The sequence below is a fragment of the Juglans microcarpa x Juglans regia genome, chromosome 1D, assembly GCF_004785595.1.
Source record: "Juglans microcarpa x Juglans regia isolate MS1-56 chromosome 1D, Jm3101_v1.0, whole genome shotgun sequence".
NCBI lineage: Eukaryota > Viridiplantae > Streptophyta > Magnoliopsida > Fagales > Juglandaceae > Juglans > Juglans microcarpa x Juglans regia.
Window position 1 is genome coordinate 45,318,271 of NC_054594.1, and position 20,954 is coordinate 45,339,224.

At 34.1% G+C, this 20,954-nt stretch overlaps 1 protein-coding gene, 1 non-coding gene and 2 pseudogenes across 2 annotated transcripts; all 4 read right to left on the reverse strand.

Annotated features, from left to right (window-relative positions):
* Positions 1-1,457: 1,457 nt before the first annotated feature.
* On the reverse strand, positions 1,458-2,791 carry LOC121248148 (annotated as a pseudogene).
* A 1,393-nt stretch (positions 2,792-4,184) lies between these two features.
* Positions 4,185-6,089, reverse strand: LOC121248159 (annotated as a pseudogene).
* Positions 6,090-14,172: 8,083 nt separating this feature from the next.
* LOC121243491 lies at positions 14,173-14,252 on the reverse strand. Its single transcript, XR_005936154.1, has one exon. It is a non-coding gene; the product is annotated as a small nucleolar RNA R21 (small nucleolar RNA).
* Positions 14,253-18,310: 4,058 nt separating this feature from the next.
* On the reverse strand, positions 18,311-20,142 carry LOC121262769 (glyoxylate/hydroxypyruvate reductase HPR3-like). The gene is given in 5 exon segments (XM_041165371.1): positions 18,311-18,573; positions 18,774-19,040; positions 19,043-19,069; positions 19,072-19,315; positions 19,591-20,142. Coding segments are annotated over 4 exon segments (993 nt in total). The 5' UTR covers positions 20,065-20,142; the 3' UTR covers positions 18,311-18,573; positions 18,774-18,792.
* Between the last annotated feature and the right edge of the window lie 812 nt (positions 20,143-20,954).

Consider the following 20,954-nt stretch of genomic DNA (forward strand, 5'->3'; position numbering starts at 1 on the left):
AAATATGAATACGAGAGAAAGTATAAATAATTAGAAGAAGAACTTATTTTATTTGTTAGAATAAAATATATATATATATATATATATATATATATATTGATTTAGGAATGAATAGTAGCTCTCCACATATAGAGAGCCACTGTTCACATCTTTTTTTTTTTTTTTTTTTTTTAATAGGTAATCGGATAGAGATGTACTTTTGTCAAAAACTTAAATTTATTTTCCAATATTTAGAGATTTGGAGAATTTAAGGAAGCGGATTCTAGAACAACTCCAAGACTTTGTTGTGAAATTGTGTGATTGCTTTCTGTGGGAATTACGTACCCTAGGGGAGAACAGAAAGAAAGATACTTAAAAGAAGGGAGTAATAAAGACACAAATACAATGGCTTGTAACCACAAACAGATATTCTATCTTATATACGTAGGTGAAGCTAGTAAAAATAGTTTTCTAGAAGAACAGTGCCTATCAAAGTAGCTTATGACAACAGCTTGTATACCTCAAAAAATGCCATTGCATAAGTTTAGCTAAATATCAATAAAATGATGCGTATTGTAATAGTCAAAATGAGGAAGTTCTACGTATGAGTTACAATATTACTAAAATTCTCTTCAAATATATAGATATACTGTTTATCTTCAAAAGAATTATTTTATTCTAAAAATATACACCAACTACACAGTGGGACATTGCTCATTTTCTTGCTACTCGGTTGGGTCTTTCAAATTGGAATGTTGGATAAAATATTAGGTTATTAAATTATTAATTTATTAATTAACATATGGTTAGTGTAGTTATAAAATATGAAAAAGAAAATTAAAAATATTATTATTAAAAAATTATATTATATTATTATTTTGGGATAATCCAATGTGGGGTTATATCTTGAATGATTTTAATTTTATACAAAATATGTACTTTTAGCTAAATTTTAGAGATGACTTTGATGAAATCACTATCAATACTCCGAGACCGACAATTGAAAAATGTGAACTAGCAGAAGAGTCTAGGTTGGAATTCCTAATCGAAGTTCATATAGAGCCTACATGTGTATCGATAGATGACAGAATGACCAGTGCATAGAGAGCCTTGAAATTACACCCCACTTCAAATATTTGCACATCCAAACAAGTCCCTCCAATCTCTCATTGCACTAAACACTACAGAAATATTTTATCCTCCAAAATAGTCTAACAAGCTCAATGGACAATGGCTCGTTACTTCCACACTGCTGGAAACACTTTTCTATTAAACATGTGCCTTATTTTCATCAGTTATTCTACACCTAACGAAAACAGCCACATTATCTGTGACAGAGATGTGTAATGCCTCTAGTTAGTAGCAATTATACCATCTTCTCTTGTTCAGTAACCACAAATATTATGCAAATAAGAGTGAGAATGCCTCCGCCATTCATGAATCATGCATACATATAGCCTCATACATTTAGGCCTGGTTTAGATAATGAGTTGAGATGGTTTGTTTGAAAAGAAAGCTTCCAAATTCCCAGTCATTATGTCACACAAAACCTTGAAAGATTCGGGTGTATATACAACCGAATGCGGCGACAACACGACATTATCCAAATCAAAGAGCTCTTTGGGAACACTAGGCTCATTCTCGAACACATCCAAACCAGCGCCTCCAATCTCTCCTTACACCAAACACTGTACCAGTTCCTTCTCATCGATAATAGCCCCTCGTCCGATATTGATCATGATGACTCCTTCCTTACCCAATGCCAGTAAAACTCCCCTATTGATCATGTGCCGAGTTTGTTCATTCATTCCACAACATATATATAATAAGGGCATCGCTTTTAGCCGCAAGTTCATAGATATTTGTATAGAAAGGGTACGAGACAAAGTCCTCCCTCTTCCTCGAGTTGTATAAGATGCTGCAACCAAATGCCTCAAGCCTTTTGGCTACGAGGAAGCCAATGCTTCCCAATCCAACAATCCCAATTTGCTTGCCTCCTAACTGTAATTAGCACTCATCAACGGAGCATAGGACGTCATTAATACCTTACCAAGAGCACAGGATATCACTTGTTAATCTTAAAAGAGTACATATGAAAAATAAAGCACTGTTTTTTTTTTTGTTTGGAGAGCATTAGACAGAATCAGAAACAAAAATAAAGACATTCAACTCCAGGCTGATAGATTGAACATCATAAGCATCACATTGAACATGATAATTGGAAGAGAAAACTGAAGAAAGCATATAGAATAAAGTTAGAGAATAATACCTTAGACCCAAGTGGGTAATCCCCCTTAGCAGCCCAAAGCCCTTGTCTCACATACCGATAAGCAGCCGAAACCTTTCTCAGTAAATCAATCAACAGCCCCACCGCCATGTCCGCAACATCCTCAGAGAACACTTCTCCAGCATCGGCTACAGCGATTCCAAGGCGCGCTCGCCGGCACTTGCTCAGATCGATGTGGTTGAGGCCGGTGCTGGTGGTAACGACGAGCCTGAGCGAAGGCAGAAGCCGTAAGATCTCGGGGACTATTCGAGGGCCGGTGCTGGAGCATAGCATGGCCTGGACTGACTGTGCATGGGCGGCCAAGAATTGGTCGAGCGGGAATTCCCATGCTTTGAGAAGCTCAAACTTTTTCGAGAAAGTGTCCCCGAAAAAATTTAAAACAGTTGGTGGTTTCGGGACTATGACTTGCGATAGATGTTGGGATCGATTTTCAACAGGTGGGGGAGTTGCAGCCATTGTGGGGGTTTTGGAGGGTACGAGAAGCCAAACTGAAGGAAAATGAAAGGCGTAAAAATCTGGAGTAGTCTACGTACAGTCCTATTTGGGGGACGCTTCATGCAAGTTATTTAAAAAAATTTTAAAATTATAATATATTTTATTAAAATGATAATTTTTTTTTTCCTTCTCTCATTCATCATCGAGATATATGAACGTATAGTGAGAAAAAAGTAGGACGGAGTACGACGTATAGAATTTTTCATATAATTTATACCTTATTTGTTATTTCTTGTGTTCTTTGTCCATTTTCAGGAAAGGAAATTACATGAAGTCAACTGCCTTAATCGGTTTATTTATTTATTTTTTAATTTAATCCACACTTTTCATGCTGTGCAAAACAAAATACAGGAGGAACTTAATAATATACAGTACCTCCAAAATAGAAGTCAACTGCTAACAGTTTTTCAACGGTATCAGTCTCGATTCCATCGCTTACAAAATGTAAATCCAGCTTGTCTCTATCATTTGATTATCTTAAAGTGGTTCTGACGATTATTACTGTTTAATTTCGAGTCAAAACATTTCATACATCCATTGACTTGGAGGCATTTCTGTACTAGAATGGTTGTCGCAATCCCTCTCTCTCGGGTTTATATATTTTAGTTCTCATTTTCATAGTGAGATAAGATGAGATATTTTAAATAAAAGTTAAAAGTTGAATAAAATATTATTAATATATTATATTTTAATATTATTATGTATTATATTGTTAGTACATATATTGTTAGTATATTGTTTTGAAATTTAAACAAGTTGAATTATGTATTATATTTTATGTGAGAATTTAAGAAAATTATAAAAATGAGATGAGATGAAATGAAACCGTTTAACGGCTGTTAATCCCGTGATTACCTTTTAAATAAACTACTGATTTCAGAATTATTTGGTTTTTTGGCTTGGCGAACAATTCCTTTGCCTTTGGTTTTGTGAGAAAAGCTGCCGCTAGAAATAAAATAATAAAACTCTATATTACAAGACATTTGATTAAATATAATGTCACAAAGCGGATGATTTTTTTTTTTTTTTTAATATAGGAGTGGGGTTTTTGAATATGGTTCTCCCATGATTTGGAGACGAGGCCTTATGCCTTCTGGTCCAAATGACCTTAACTATGTGACAACTCGTTTTAATAGAATATTAATTATATGATAGAAAAAGAATTGAAGGTTAACTTGCCAATATTGAGTGAACTCCTTTGGAGGATGATTTGTAAGTATATACTTGTACTTCGTCCTTGTGAAAAGCACACTCCATTTAAAACGTAATTATATAAAAAAATGGTAAATTAAAGTTGTATCTCTATTATTACTCACACTGCTCAATAGGATCTGCAATGAAAAACATTTGATCATTTTGTAAGTAACATTTCATTACATCACACCAATATGGAGAATCACTTGCAGAGAAAATGGGATGATAAGTTCAATTATTCAAAACGACGGGAGATAGTAAGGATTTGTTTGAGAAGAAAGCTTCAAAATTCCCTTTCACAAGTTCACACATTGCTATCATAGTCTCTGCAGTGTGAGCAGCCCTATGTGGTGATAACACAACCTTATCCAAAGCGAAAAGCTCTTCAGGAACATTAGGCTCATTTTCAAACACATCCAAACCAGCTCCTCCCAACTCCCCTTGCACCAAGCACTGCACCAGTTCCTCCTCCTTGATTATCGCCCCACGTCCTACATTAACGATGACGCCTTCCATTCCCAATGCTAACATGACATCCTTATTGATCATGTGGTGTGTCTGTTGGGTTAAACCACAACAGACAATTAGCACATCGCTATCTGTGGCAAGTTGCACAACACTAGAATAAAAAGGGTATGAAACGTACGTATGGCTTCTTGTTCATTGAGCTATATAAGATTCTGCAGCCAAAGGCCAGGAGCCTTTTTGCCACTTCTTGGCCAATGCTTCCTAAACCAACTATGCCAACTCGCTTGCCTCCCAACTGGAATTACGGATCACTAACAAACGTTAGTCAGAATTCGGAAAATGAAACATTGTAACTAGTTGCAGCCATGGTACTGATAGCTGACATCGATCTGCTTTTTAACATAAGCCATGCAGTAGTAATGGTGACAAATGTTTTCAGGTTAAAATGAGACATAATAGCAAACACAAACTTATATATCGCCCTTGTCCTAGGAACCATCTTCTCAACTCACCATTTACATTAATTAATTGCATGATGTTATTGTAGTTAATTATTTTACCCAGCATGAAATCTAATCACTCCCTCCGGCACAAAGCATCTTCTAGGTCACGTGGTATGCTACAGATTTGTCCTTTCATCTGTGTCTAAGTATAAAAACACCAATTTCTCCTCATAAAAGGCATAATAAGAGGAGTGAGGCAACTTCTTATAAAGCCCATGATGAATTTGGGTCTAAGCCATGTGGGACTTCTCAATACGCCCCCTCACGTGTGGGCCGGTATTTCCGGTATCATCATCTTAGATAGGTCGCAGGAGTCCATCATTAGTCATAGGTTAACCTGCTCTGATACCATATAGAAATACCAATTTATCCCCATAAAAGGCCTAATAAGAGGAGTGAGATAACTCCTTATAAAGTACATAATGAGTTTGTTCTTAAACCACGTGGGACTTCTCAATACTAAGCAATGGAATCAGGTTTCTCATCCCCACAGATAATTTGTGTACTATATTGTGGCTAAATTGATATGCTTAAATTCACCGAAATATCACCATGCATTAACAAGGTTCAATGATTGAGATAAACTACTGGCAATCTCTCGAAGTTTTAGCTCCGAGACTAGAGTACTACTTTCACTCTAAACAAACAAAGGAGAATTATCAAGCATGTGAAGATAATGAAATCATGGAGAAGATTACCTTAGAGCCAAGAGGAAAGTCTCCTTTAGTAGGCCAAAGCCCTTTCCTCACAAACGAGTCAGCAGAAGATATCTTCCTGAACACATCAATCAATAGTCCAACAGCTATATCAGCAACATCTTCTGAGTATGTATCATTGGCATTGGCTATGGAAATTCCACGCCTCCGGCACTCTGGCAAGTCGATGTGATCAAGGCCAGCGCTGGCTGTAACCACAAGCTGCAGGGAGGGGAGCAGCTGGAGGATGTTGGCGGTGAGCTGTCGGGGGGACATCAGGAGGGCTTGAACCGACTGTGCATGGATGGTCAAGAATTGGTCTAGAGGAAGTTGTGACTCCCATGCTTTCAACACTCTGAAGTTTTTCAAGAACTGGTCCCCATAGAAAATCATGATTGGTGGTGGTTCAAGGACTAGGATTTGTGGGAGCTCTGCATGATTTACTTGACGATTATCATGAGCTGCCATTGATGTTCCTTGGGTTTACAACTGAAGTCTAAAGGTAGCTGATCAAGTCCTAAGAGAATTCTGGGAGGAGAAAAGTCACACGATCTTCACATTTGTTTGATAGTTTAATATCAGATGATCTATGGGTTACCTTTTCTCAAGCCGAAAATTATGTCCCACTCATTCGTCTCGATAAAAGTTCAATATATATGGACAAACAAAATATGACAATGCTAGGCCGACAAAATTTACCTCTCCATTGTACTGATAGCGCAAAATGTTTTTTTTTTTTTAAATATTTTTTAAACTTTATTTGAATATTTTAAAAAACACTTTCTTAATTATTAAATAAATAATAATAATAATAAATAAAAAAAGACAAAATAGATCACTTGGGATCACCTTTCTCGGTGGCCCAAGCATTTTCCAACAAAATATGACGCTTTTGTTTGTTCTGTCTACAATCTAACAAATTCTTGCTCTTGTTATTATATTCTATTTAAATTCAATTTTTGTATTGGTTTAGTCATTTATTCTCTATATAATAATAAAATATTATTAATTTAATAATTTTTTATTTAATTTATTTGTATCACATTTTATAATTCTACCAATTTAATATTAATAATAATTATATTCTAATTAAATTAAAATAATATTTATTACATTTATTAAATATTAAATTACATTAAATATTAATATTAATAATTATTATATTATAATTAACTTATCATTATAATTAACTTAATAATTAATATTCTAATTAATATTAACTAATTAATTTATTTTTATCATATTTTATATTTAATAATAATAAATCGAACCAAATTTTTTAATTACAAAAATACCTACATATTTTGTGAGAGGAGTGAGAATTGAATATTTTGATGTTTGGCTAATCTACTATTCATCTACAAATTTAGAGAATCACTGTAATTGAAGTCTAAAATTTTATAGCAATGCCTAATCCAATGTGGTGGTTTTTTGACACATATTTGCTAAAGTTTAGTATCATTGGACTTTGGCCAAGCCAATGAGGATGCACTAAGAAACTACTGTTTTAATTTAATTGAATAATTAGTTTTTATTCAATTATGCTACATACCATACCTTCATCTTATTTTTTTTTTTATTCCATTATATAAAAATATAACACTTTTATCACTTTTGGATCATCTTTTATTTTTCTTAAAGAAAAATAGATTAACTTATATAAATATCTCTTGGTTTCTCTCTTTACTCAAAACACACTAATGCTCACATTTTTTTAGAGGTTGTTCTATTTACTAGATAATGTCTATAGGCATGCTAACTTAGGCTCCTTTGGATGTTGAGCTGAGTTAAGATGAGTTGAGTTCCTTATAAATCATGGTGAATTGAGATAGTGGAGTGAGTTTGTGTGGCCCATCTAAGATGAGTTTAGATGTATTTAGATGTTAAAATGAGTTAAAATGTATTTATAGAAAGTTGAAAAAGATTATGGGTCCTACGTGTAAAGAGGTTTTGAGTTGAGATAAGTTAATGATTTGAGAGTTTGGTGTTTGGATGTTAAACTCAGCTCAAGTTCCAAACGGTGCCTGTTGCAAAGTAACTTTTTTTTTTTTTTTTAATTTTAGTAAATTTTCTTAATTCTTGCGGCTAATCTATATCCCATGAAATTTTCAAAGCACAAAACTCTACTTTTATGAAACCACCACACCAACTATCTCACTATATTGTTGTTAAATTCATGCTAGTACTATAAAATTATAAATCCACGTCGTTATTTATGATGTTATTCTGAATACTTTAAATAGATTTTGGACGGTTCTTTAAATAAAGAAACCATTTGCACGTGAAAGTTAAGAGATTTAAAATGAAAAATATAGCAAGACAAGGGTCTAGGAGAAGGAAACTCGTCGAAACATTTAGCCTTTAGGTCTCATTTGGATACAAAAATATTTCATCTTATCTCATCTCCTCATTATAATTTTTTCAAATTTTTCATACAAAATATAATAAACAATTCAACTTTTTTAAATCTCAAAAATTAATAATATTAAAATATATATATATATATATACATACATTCGATCATCAGCATCGGCTAATTAATCACTAGCTAGCTCGCGCACTACACAAGAGCCAATATAATGCATGGACGTCGAGGTCATGTCTTTTTCATCCGACTTGGCCAACATTGTTTTATTTGCAGTGATGATCAGAGAAAGATGGATTTCGTCTATAATAAGAGCCAGTTTCGCCGGTTCTGTCTGATTATATATGACCCAAAGCTAGCTAGCTTAAATAAATAAATATATTAATAGTAATTAACATATATCAATAATTAATTATATTAAACTTTAGGAATTAATTTTCTTGCAGCATGCGCATGCATATAACTGACCTATACTAGTGTGTGTGTATATATAAACACGAAAGAGACACGAGATAATATATATATATATATATATATATATATATATATATATTATAATTAAGTAGCTAGGTGCTAGCTAGCTAGCGATCTTCACACAGTTTTTAATTTCTTTTTCTCTAACGGCGTAGGATAACACTAGATCTAATCGCTATCGAAGACAAACATATATATATATATATATATATATATATATATATAGTTCAATGCCGCATGCATGACCATCATTGATAATATATGTAAAGCATGCAGTTTCAGCACATTTACATGATACAGCCTAGCTAGCTGCTAATTGCGTGTTTAAGTAGTACACTTGGCTTTTCTTCACCCCAAGGTTAGGAGAGATCATCGAATGACAGAAACAGCAAAACAGATAGACAAGTGATCAATATAGATTATTAATTCCTTGCCAATTCCCCTACTAATTGATTCCACATGATAATTAATAAGCCATTCACTCTAATTTCAGATATGAGCTTCAAACCCAACAGCGCTATTCGCTGGGCCCAAATACCGGAACCCTCAAAATGGCTTTTCGCCCAATACGCCGACCAGAAAAGGCCCGGCTCTTTTTTAGGTAAAACAAGTCCAAAATTTTTTGGACTCGACCAAATTTGTCACTCGACTCAACCAAATTTTTTGAGAAGTACTCTAATTATAAAGAGATTATACAAAAATAATCTCATAAATTAAGGCCAGGGAGCTTGATCAAGAGGCCGGGGGGAGGGGGGGCTTGATCTCACAAAGTACTGATCTCTTTAAATGATAATATTTTTAAAATCAGTACTTTTGTAATAATAATATTTTTAAAAAATCATATTTTTACAAATGGTCAATTTAAAAAAAAAATGGATCATCTCAATGGTGACATTTTTTTCAAATCTTAACTATAACAAATATGAATATGAGAGAAAGTGTAAATGATTAGAAGAAATTCTTATTTATTTTTAGAATAATATATATATATATATATATATCTATATTGATTTAGGGATGAACAGAAACTCCACAAATATAGAGAGCTACTGTTTATATCTCTTTTTTTTTTTTTAAAATAGGGAACCGGATAGAGATGTTCTTTTGTCAAAAACTTAAATTTATTTTCTAATATTTAGAGATTTGGAGAATTTAAGGAAGTGGATTCTAGAACAACTCCAAGACTTTGTTGTGAACTTGTGTGATTGCTTTCTGTGGGAATTACGTACCCTAGGGGAGAACAAAAAGAAAGAACAATTCTTCTATATACAACTGCCGGCGCATAACTGAATGAAATATGCAGAAGTGAGGGAAAATGAAACAAAAAGAAGAAGTTGAAGCCCTTGCTCGAGCTGAACCTAGGGTCCCATCCTCGAAACGATTCCGTCTGTGGTCGCCGCCGTGGATTGAAGAACCGGTTGTTGCAGTCGCCGTTTGTCACACATTCCAGATCGGAGCCGCCGTCGACGAGGGTCTGCTCCTTATTTCCAGATCTGCTTCTTCCACTGCTACGTTGAGTATTTGTTTCTCTTCTTTTAGATTTGATTTTCTGTTATTCTTCATACATTCTCATGTATATGTCTTTTACTGGCGAGTAAAGATCCAATGAAGTTCTTGACACCTGATGTTCCAAACGATGAGATATACTAGCTTTGGGTATATGTTACAGTTATAATACTCTGAGCTATTCTTTTTAAGTGCCATTTTTCTACAACTTCATGTTTAAGTTGGTGTTCTTTACAGTTAGATTCTACCACTCTATTGTGGGAGTCTTGTCGATTTTTAAACTATTTTGAGTGATTTGCTTTAGTTTTTGACCAAGTAAAAAATCCTCAGAAACAACTCTTGAGGTTTTTTGGTTTGGGGACTTCGCCCCCATGTGACTTGCTTTGGTAACCGTTGCTTTTTTGGGTAAATTTTACTGGATGAGATTGCAGTGGTATGTGTGAATTTACAAGAGAGAAATAGGGTGGTAGGGTCCACTTGTCCGAGTAGATGATCCGGGGCAGACTGGTTCTTCAGTTTTCTTATTAATGGGCAGACTGATTCTTCAGTTTGTGAGCAAATGATGTTTCAAGTCTGGACCTTAGGTTTGCTAATGTTGACATTTAGTTTTGGTTGGGTGATGGCTACTTGAGACACCAATTAATAATAGTAATACTATAAAATAAACCTTTGTGCCATCCTTTTTTTTCTTTTTCTTTATGAAGAATTCTATCTTAGAATTTCCCATTTTCTTTTCTTTTCTAATGGGGATCTTACTGTTTTACTTTATCATCCCTGAAACAAAAAGAAAATAGAGACATATGATTGACGCCAGTATAAAATTCAATTGAAGTGGGTGGCACCACTTTGTAAATGGCCTGGCAAAAGTAGCAGCCAAAATACGTTTTTATGATATATTACTTCCATATTTTGTTGTTTTTGGGAATCTGTCATATGGATTAGATCTTCAAAATTCTGATTTATTTTCCTTATCATAGAACTAACCCGAGTATTTTACGAAGTAGATGAGTTGCTCGTATTACATTTGCAATTTTCCTTGTAATAAATTATGTGCATTTTCTTTCTTCTATTCATTCATTGTGTTTTTTTCCTCTGGTTGACATATTTTTTTCCCCTTTTGGTTGACATGTTCTAGCTGTATTTGCCATTTGAGCTTAGACTACTTCTCGACTTTATATGCCTGAGATTTAACAGTCTTTTCGATCTTTTTTCAGTAAACTCGGGTTATCACAAAAACCTTTCAATGCTCAAAGATGTGCTTGAAAGCTGATAATTCCTTCTTTGAGGATGATGGGGTTGTTGCTTTGTTTGGTCTACCCTTGTTTATATATCCAAGCAATTTTGAGTACTTGATGAGCCAAAGTAGCATACAACTGGGAGTCATGGCTATGTGTATGACTTGTATTCTAATGTATCCAGGCAGTTTTGAGCACTTTCAAGAATTATGGCTATATATATGACTTGTATTCTGATGTATATAGAATTATGCAATCTCAGAATTGAGGTATGTAGGTTCATATAATGTGAAGAAACCGCTCCAGGACGTCTGTGTATGATTACATGTGCATTTTACTTTTGGCTTTCATTTTGCGTGGGAAATTACATGGGAAATTACTCCAAGACATGCACCTATCTGTTATATTTTTGGATACCACTTCCATGTGTTTGTTTTTTATTGCCAGAAAGTTCAAAGATACGTGAACGCAAAACAAAAGAAGAGATATTCAATAGTACTCCATATATAAGATGGGCATGACTTTGATTTTTCATTCAATGCAGGTAACATTAGGATCATAACGTTAGTGAACACCTATCAATAAAAAAAGCCAAATGAATAGTCACAATGAAAAATAACAGCAGTACAACACCTTTCACAAGTAAAATAAATCTCATGATAGCTTGCCCATCTGATAAGCTCTGAATTCAAACACCTAGCAGTATGTGTTCCAACATTTCCAGTTCATAAAAGCAGTACAACACCCTTCGGTACAAAACATATAAGCAAAGTCACATTTTTACACAAGTAAGTTTCACAAATAATTTACAAAACAAGTTTACAAGCAAAGTCTGGTTTTTTCACAATAGCATACAAGCAAAACAGAAACAAACCCAAATAGATGGTTACTTAAACCAACCAAAATGAACCTCTACAATTAATGATCTAATCCAACAAAATGAATTTTTACATGAAATTTATCCAAACCAAGCAAATACTATTACAAAGGTGATAACCCAATACAAACCCAATAACTTTTACTTTTCCTTTTTTAGATTTTTCGCCATCTCTCTCACTTTATCTTCCCTTTTGCGAACGGCATACTCGCACTTTAATACATCATCCCACGTCTTCCAAGCATTATTCTATCTTGATAAAATGTTCTCCTTTAGCAACTGAAGTATATTTGCCCATACAAAGAATTCACACATCGCATCTCCTTACACACAGTACAAACTCCCAATTAACATGATAAAGTACACCTCGCAACCAGCAAATCAATATGCAAATCTGACAAATATAAATTTGGTTTACCTTATTATACTTTGGGCAGACAAAATATAACTGACAAGAAAAAAAATCAGATATTAAAAAAAAAATTGTATTTGCTCGAAGACTCAACTGGGCAAGGCAGATTTGAAATCCATTACTTGTTCTTATAATTTACAAATCTAGTTAATACATCTATAGTTCATATTTAGATCACTTCTATTGTTAATAACCAAATTACTAATAAAACTACATACGTATGTACATATAGGCTTGCATGTGTGCATACATAAATAAAGGATCAATCAATGGCTTATTGTCACCACTAAAGAAACCTATTGGGTTTGCTCCTGCATAGCAAGTTCCTGCCAACTTCTTATCACTGAACCTCTGATCATGAACTTCCAGGCAGAGATAGAAACCTCGGCCCTTCAAGGAAAGGATAATCTTGCTCAAGTCAAAGGACCAAGTATACAGGACATATATAAAAGCATCGTCTGTGCATGCTAGTTTAGTGTATTCAATCACTATAACAAATGGAACTCTTGGAATCATTATAAATGGCAAGAGTTTATCCATCCGAAATAATGGGGGGTCCCATTTGGCATTCACACCTTCCTATACCCAACCCAAGGTATTAAACTAGAATTTTTAGTCTTTGAGACAAGAAAATAAAATCACATGAAACCAAATGGATTCATCAATTCATCACATGAAATTAGGCTAGTAAAAGAGAACAATGATACCTCAAGTTCCCTGTGTGATTGTATTGTTTTTTAAACCGCTCCTGAAAATCATTCACCTATTTCAAGAGCTGCTCTTGCAATGCCTGTTCATGCCCTTTTGTAGCAGCAAGTTCTTGTTTTGAATATAGGAATCAATCTAAAATTTGACCTCTCAACTTCTACTAGGATCATAAATGAATTAGTGGATAGAAGCTTACACCAATCCCCCCACACACATCTATGTATGAATGCATGTATTCACATATGCGTGCAAGCAAGCATGGAGAAGCTTAAATCAAATTCTCAATGACAATTCAAAGAATTTCAATGGTGCATGCAATGATATCTATTTAAAAAAATGAAAAAGAAAACTGCAAGTCATACCATTTTACTCATAAAGCATTTGCTCAGGACTCAGGTTACAATATAAAATGATAAATTAGAAAACATAATTCCAAACAAATTATTTTATTTTCTATCATTTTCCCAAGATTACTTGCCTCTGGAGCACTATGAGATTAATACTTGCAATAGAGAGAACAAAATATAGAAATAAAACCACATGGAAGTCTCGAGCACAGGGTGAAAATTTAATGAATGCAAAAACTGATACAATTTAATTGAGACAATCAACTAAGTCAACTTTTTTTAGGAAATGCATGTTTCAAAGTAAAAAAAAAAAAATGTTGAGAAATATAGTGGAAGATTTCTTCAACTCACCAACTTTGCTAAAATTCTCCTCCAAAGCCTTCGATCTGGACTGGTAGTCGTCAACTTGCTTCTCTGCACAGCTTAAGGCGTCAAAGAAGTCCGGTTTAACCTACAATAACAAAAGCATAATCAACACAAGAGCAAATTCCATTCTGGAAGCCATGAAACCGATTCATATCCTTTACAATAATATCTCGATCCATTAAAATTTTCTAAATAATTAAATATCCATGCTGTAAGAAATTGATTTTTCTTTTATCGGTGAACTCTACAATTTCCAATACACATCCCTCAGAATCCATTGCTCATCAAATAGAAATTCAGTCCACTACTTCTAATTTTTCTTATGATTCTTCACATGGATTCAAAGTGAAGTTCTTAATCAAAGCTCAAAAATAGAAAAGAAAATATAACAATCAGAGAGCTAACCTGATTTTGAAACTCGGCCCGATTGATGATTATGCTAGATTTTTTGAGGTTAAGATTCGGGTTCGGGTTTCGATGCTATGTGGGCTTCACATTTCAGATCTAGTGTTTGAAGACGACAGGGCTTCGTGAGTTCGAATCGGGTTTGTGGTTTGGTAATGCAGTACGAGCCTGAGATAACAGGGTTTGTGGGTCTAGTGGAGAAGACGAACCGGCTTCATGGCTCTAGTGAAGAAAACCAAGTGTGTTTGTCGCTCTGGTGGACAAGAACAAGAAGCCTTGAACGAGTTTCGACACTAAACCAAAGCCACGAAGGGGAAGACAATGGGAATGGGGAGAAGAGGGCAAGGTTTGGATCGAAGTGAAATCTGAAACTTGAACGAGTTTCGATGCTAAACCAGAGCCAGAAAGGGGAAGATGATGGGAATGGGGAGAAGGGTTTGAATCGAGCGGGAGAAAGTGAAGTCCGTCTGTGAAAATGAAATATGCCTGAAACGAGTTTTGGGACTTTGATTTCAAAACGCAAATGACGCCGTTTTGAAATGTTGCCACATAGGATACGGTTCCACACTGATACCCAAACTGGTTGTAAATAGATTTTTTGAAGAAAGATACTTAAAAGGAGGGAGTAATAAAGACACAAATACAATGGCTTATAACTACAAATAGATATTCTATCTTACGTAGGGGAAGCTAGTAAAAGCAGTTTTCTAGAAAAACAGTGCCTATCAAAGTAGCTTATGACAAGAGCTTGTGTACCTCAAAAAATGCCACTGCATAAGTTTAGCTAAATATCAATAAAATGATGTGTATTATAATAGTGTCAAAATGATGTTAACTACAATACCACTAAAATTTCCTTCAAATTTAGAGATACATTGTTCATTTTCAAAAGAATTATTTTATTCTAAAAATATACACCAACTACACATTGGGACATTGCTCATTTTCTTGCTACTCGATTGGGCCTTTCACATTGGAATGTTGGATAAAATATTAGGTTATTAAATTATTAAATTATTAATAAACATATGACTAGTGTAGTTACAAAATATAAAAATAAAATTAAAAATATTATTATTAAAAAATTATATTATATTATTGTTTTGGCTAATCCAATGTGGGGTTATATCTTGAATAGTTTTGATTTTATGTAAAACATGTACTTTTAGCTAAATTTTAGAGATGACTTTGATGAAATCACTGCCAATGCTCTGAGACAGACAATTGAAAAATGTGAACTATCAGAAGAAAATCCAACACAATGGTAGATTCGCGGAATGGAGAAAGTATTCTGTAGATTCTATTGAGATGTGTTTGAATATAAATATATTGATATATGTATTTGAATGTATGGAGTAGGTTGAGATGTGTCTAAGTTTTGATGAAAAGTTAAAAAAGTAGTAGATCTCATCAATGATTAATTTGAGATAGGTTGAGGTAATCTTGACATCCAAATATAGAAATTATTTTAGAAGAAAACTTTGGAATTCCTAATGGAAGTTCATATAGAGCCTATATGTGTATCGATAGATGACAGAATGACCAGTGCATAAAGAGCCTTGAAACACCCCAGTTCAAATATTTACACATCCAAACAAACCCAATCTCTCACTGCACTAAACACTGCAGAAATATCTTCCAAAATAGTCTAACAAGCTCAATGGAGAATGGCTCGTTACTTCCACATTGCTGGAAACACTTTTCTATAAAATGTGCCTTATTTTCATCAGTTATTCTACACTAACGAAAACAACCACGTTATCTGTGACAGAGATGTGTAATGCCTCTAGTTAGTAAAAATTATACCATCTTCTCTTGTTCAGTGACCACAAATATTATGAAAATAAGAGTGAGAATGCCTCCGTCATTCATGAGGCATGCATACACATATCCTCCTACATTTAGGCCTGGTTTGGATAGTGAATTGAGATGGTTTGAGTTGACATGAAATGAGTTAGAAACGACATAAAATGTTTTATGGGATTTTTGGAAACTAGAAAGAAAAAATTGAATAAAAATATTATAAAGTTAAAATATTATTAGAATACAATTTTTTTAATATAATTTTTGTTTAGAGATGTGAAAAAGTTGAATTATTTTTTAAAAATGTTTGGGCTACCAAGATTGGGTCTCGAGAGTATCTACCAACACTTTTTTTTACTTAGTGATTAAGTAATTGTTTTTTAACGATGTTGTTATTTTTTTTTTAAAAAAAACTTGTTTAAAGATACAAAAACAATGTATGAAAAAAAGGCATTTGGCCATTTCGGGAGAATTTGTCGCTCTACGCCATTGGTGAGTGTAGCATGACTCATTGTTTTTTGTGTTTTGGTTGAAAATCTGAAAAAATTGTAATAATTAGGTAATGATTAGATGAAAAATTTGAAGTCTTGAAATTGAAAATTTTTATTTTTTAATATTTGAATATTGAGATGAAATGAGATAGGATGAAATAGAAGCATCTATATCCAAACCAGGCCTTAATCACGTTCATAATAGTTGCAGAAAACTGTATGCAGTAAGAAAATTGGCAAAAGTTCTCAGAATTTATGCTATGAAATTTAAACCCAACACATTATGATAAGAATTAATTAAACATAAAATAACTAGAGCATAATGATAAGCAATTAGGTGTTTCAATTATCTGACACAAATCGCGATCACTTTTAAAGTATTAATAACTTTGGATACACATATCAGATGGGAAAATAATAAATAGTGACGATATAATTTGTGAATAACAGTAAAATAATTTGAATTAAGATTTTTATGGACTTTTAGGAAAGAAGAGTGAAAAAAATAAATAAAGAAATGATATAATTAAAAGAGGGATAAAATACAAATTTTTAATATAATTTTCTTGTGAAATTTAAAAAAGTTGAATTATTTTTTATATTTTGTTTGGAAATTTAAAAAAATTGTAATGATTAGGTAATGATTAAATGAAAAAATTAAAAATTTAAATTTGAAAAATGATTATATTTGAATGGTGTTTGAATGTTGAAATGAGATGAAAAAAAATTATTTGAAAGATTTGTGAAACCAAACCTAGCCTAAAAGTTCACCAAACTATGCATGATTTAGATATGCAAAAATAATTGTAGTGCTTTTCCAATCTCTTCTATGTCCATTTGCGGCCATCAACGTTAAGTATTAGAGATATGAGAGAGAAAGATGAATTCCACCTTGCTGAAACAATCATTCTTATTCCGATGGTTTCAATTCGGTTTCGGTTTAAAATAAAAACCGAACCGATAACCACTACACATGGATAGAATAGGGCGAAATCAGTCGGTAAAGGAGGGGGAAACCGGTAACGACGGTTTCGGCATGATCCCGGTCGATCATCTAATCATTACCGTGCGATGAGAATGAGAGAGAGAGAGAGAGAGAGAGAGAGAGAGAAGGCATCATTTCATTCTATTTTCTTTTTCTAATCAATACATGTAAGTAAAACGACGTCGTTCTATCTAAAATATATATAAAAATATAATTTATATAATTGGTTGGCTTAGCGGTCCGGTCCAGCTTCAAACTTGGACTGCACCGGCCGACAACAGTTTTGACATAATTCTATTGCCAGCCGACCGGTTCTACGTTGATTTCGGCCAGATCCATGCTCCGACGGCCGGTTTGAGGCAGTTACGGTCGGTTTTAACGGTTTTTGTACGCCCCTGATTCTTATAATATCGAATTAATTAGCTGTCCATAGAACAATAATTGCCCATATACAATTCAAATAATTCTTTTGATGGAGGCGCATTGGACACTCACCGACGTCGACAGTTTGCCCAATATATTATTGTTGGAAATACTATAAATACAAATGAATTACACAAAAGCAATTCAACAAATTGATGTGACTTAATATGGTTCATCATATTGTAAAGTTATTTTTATTGTAAAATAGATCTAACAGATCAAATAAAGTCACGTTAATTTGTAAAATTATTTTGTGTAATTCCTTTGATGTAGCAGTACTCATATATTATACATGGCCAGGACTTGTGCCCAATGCTCATAATCATAGGAGGCTAGGAGCAGAGTAGCTCATCATCTTAGACATAACATTGACTTCTTGACTACACCAATCCTTATATTCAGCATCCAGTGAGAAAAGTAGCAATCAGGACAAAAAGGGATCAAAGTCACTTAAAATTTGGGTTCCATTTTGCAACATGTTACTGCCTTAATCAGGGTGCAGAAGAATGACAAGATAAAACAAATTATGTGAACTGCAGCAACTGATTTGATGATCTAAAAACAGAACAAGTAATTTTGTAAGAAAAAGCTCTGCACCAAATATGACATGTTGCGTGAAAATGGAAAATGAGAAAACTTAAGGGTGCCAGTGAAAGATGATTAATGTTCAGAGTTGGTACAATGCACGAAAAAAATAAAATAATGCACTTGCATCCACAAGATCGCTAACTCAGAAAAAGATGGGAAAAACTCACCTGCAAATAAAACCATAACTCATTCATACATGACTGGAGAGAGCAAGGGTTTGTCTGAAAAGAAAGCTTCCAAATTCCCAATCATTATGTCACACAAAACCTTGAAAGATTCGGGTGTATATACAGCCGAATGCGGCGACAACACGACATTATCCAAATCAAAGAGCTCTTTGGGAACACTAGGCTCATTCTCGAACACATCCAAACCAGCGCCTCCAATCTCTCCTTGCACCAAACACTGTACCAGTTCCTTCTCGTCGATAATAGCCCTCGTCCGACATTGATGATGACTCCTTCCTTCCCAATGCCAGTAAAACTCCCCTATTGATCATGTGCCGAGTTTGTTCATTCAATCCACAACATATAATAAGGGCATCGCTTTTAGCCGCAAGTTCACAGATATTTGTATAGAAAGGGTACGACACAAAGTCCTTCCTCTTCCTCGAGTTGTATAAGATGCTGCAACCAAATGCCTCAAGCCTTTTGGCTACGAGGAAGCCAATGCTTCCCAATCCAACAATCCCAATATGCTTGCCTCCTAACTGTAATTAGCACTCATCAACGGAGCATAGGATGTCATTAATACCTTACCAAGAGCACAGGATATCACTTATTCATCTCAAACGAGTACATATGAAAAATAATTAAAGCACTGTTTTTTTTTTTTTTTCTTGGAGAGCATTAGACAGAATCAGAAACATAAATAAAGACATTCAATTCCAGGCTGATAGATTGAACATCATAAGCATCGCATTGAACATGATAATTGGAAGAGAAAACTGAAGAAAGCATGTAGAATAAAGTTAGAGAATAATACCTTAGACCCAAGTGGGTAATCCCCCTTAGCAGCCCAAAGCCCTTGTCTCACATACCGATCAGCGGCCGAAACCTTTCTCAGTAAATCAATCAACAGCCCCACCGCCATGTCCGCAACATCCTCAGAGAACACTCCTCCAGCATCGGCTACAGCGATTCCAAGGCGCCGGCACTCGCTCAGATCGATGTGGTTGAGGCCGGTGCTGGTGGTAACGACGAGCCTGAGCGAAGGCAGGAGCCGTAAGATCTCGGGGACTATTCGAGGGCCGGTGCTGGAGCATAGCATGGCCTGGACTGACTGTGCATGGGCGGCCAAGAATTGATCGAGAGGGAGCGGAGATTCCCATGCTTTGAGAAGCTCAAACTTTTTCGAGAAAGTGTCCCCGAAAAAATTTAAAATAGTTGGGGGTATCGGGACTATGACTTGCGGTAGAGGTTGGGATCGATTTTCAACAGGTGGGGGAGTTGCAGCCATTGTTGGGGTTTTGGAGGGTACGAGAAGCCAAACTGAAGGAAAATGGAAGGCGTAAAAATCTGGAGTAGTCTACGTACAGTCCTATTTGGGGACACATATGCACGTTATGTTATGTTTAAAAAAATTATAAAAATATTATTTTTAAAATGATATATTATTTTTCTTTCACTCTTATTTATGAATTAGACTACACAAACAATCTCTCATTTAAGATTACAAATAAAATTTCACAAAAATTATAACAAATTGACACTATATATGAATGAACGTGCGGCGGAAAGTAAGTAAGACGGAGTATAGAATTTTTCAAATAATTTATACCTTATTTGATATTTCTTGTGTTCTTCGTCATTTTCAGAAAAGGAAATTACATGACGTCAACGGCCTTAATCGGTTTTGTTTTTTAATTTAATCCATACTTTTCGTGTGCAAAACAGAATACGAGAGGAACTTAATAATATACAGTAGCTCCAAAATAGAAGTCAACTGCTAACAATTTTCAGCGGTATCAGCTCGATTCCGTCGTTTACAAAATGTAAATCCTTGTCTCTATCATTTGATTATCTTAAAGTTGTTCTGACGATTACTAATGTTTAATTTCGAGTCAAAACATTTCCTACGTCCTTAATTTGGAGTCAGTTATTTATTAAAAATGAAATGAGATGGAATGATTTTAAATAAAAATTTAAAGTTGAATAAAATATTATTAGTATATTATTTTTTAATATTATTATTATTTTAAACTTTAAAAAATTAAATTTATATTTATATTTTGTGTAAGAAAGTAAAAAATTTATAATAATAAAATGAAATGAAAGTATTTTTGTATCACGTGATTACTTTTAAATAAACTACTGATTTGAGAATTATTTGGTTTCTTGGCTTGGCGA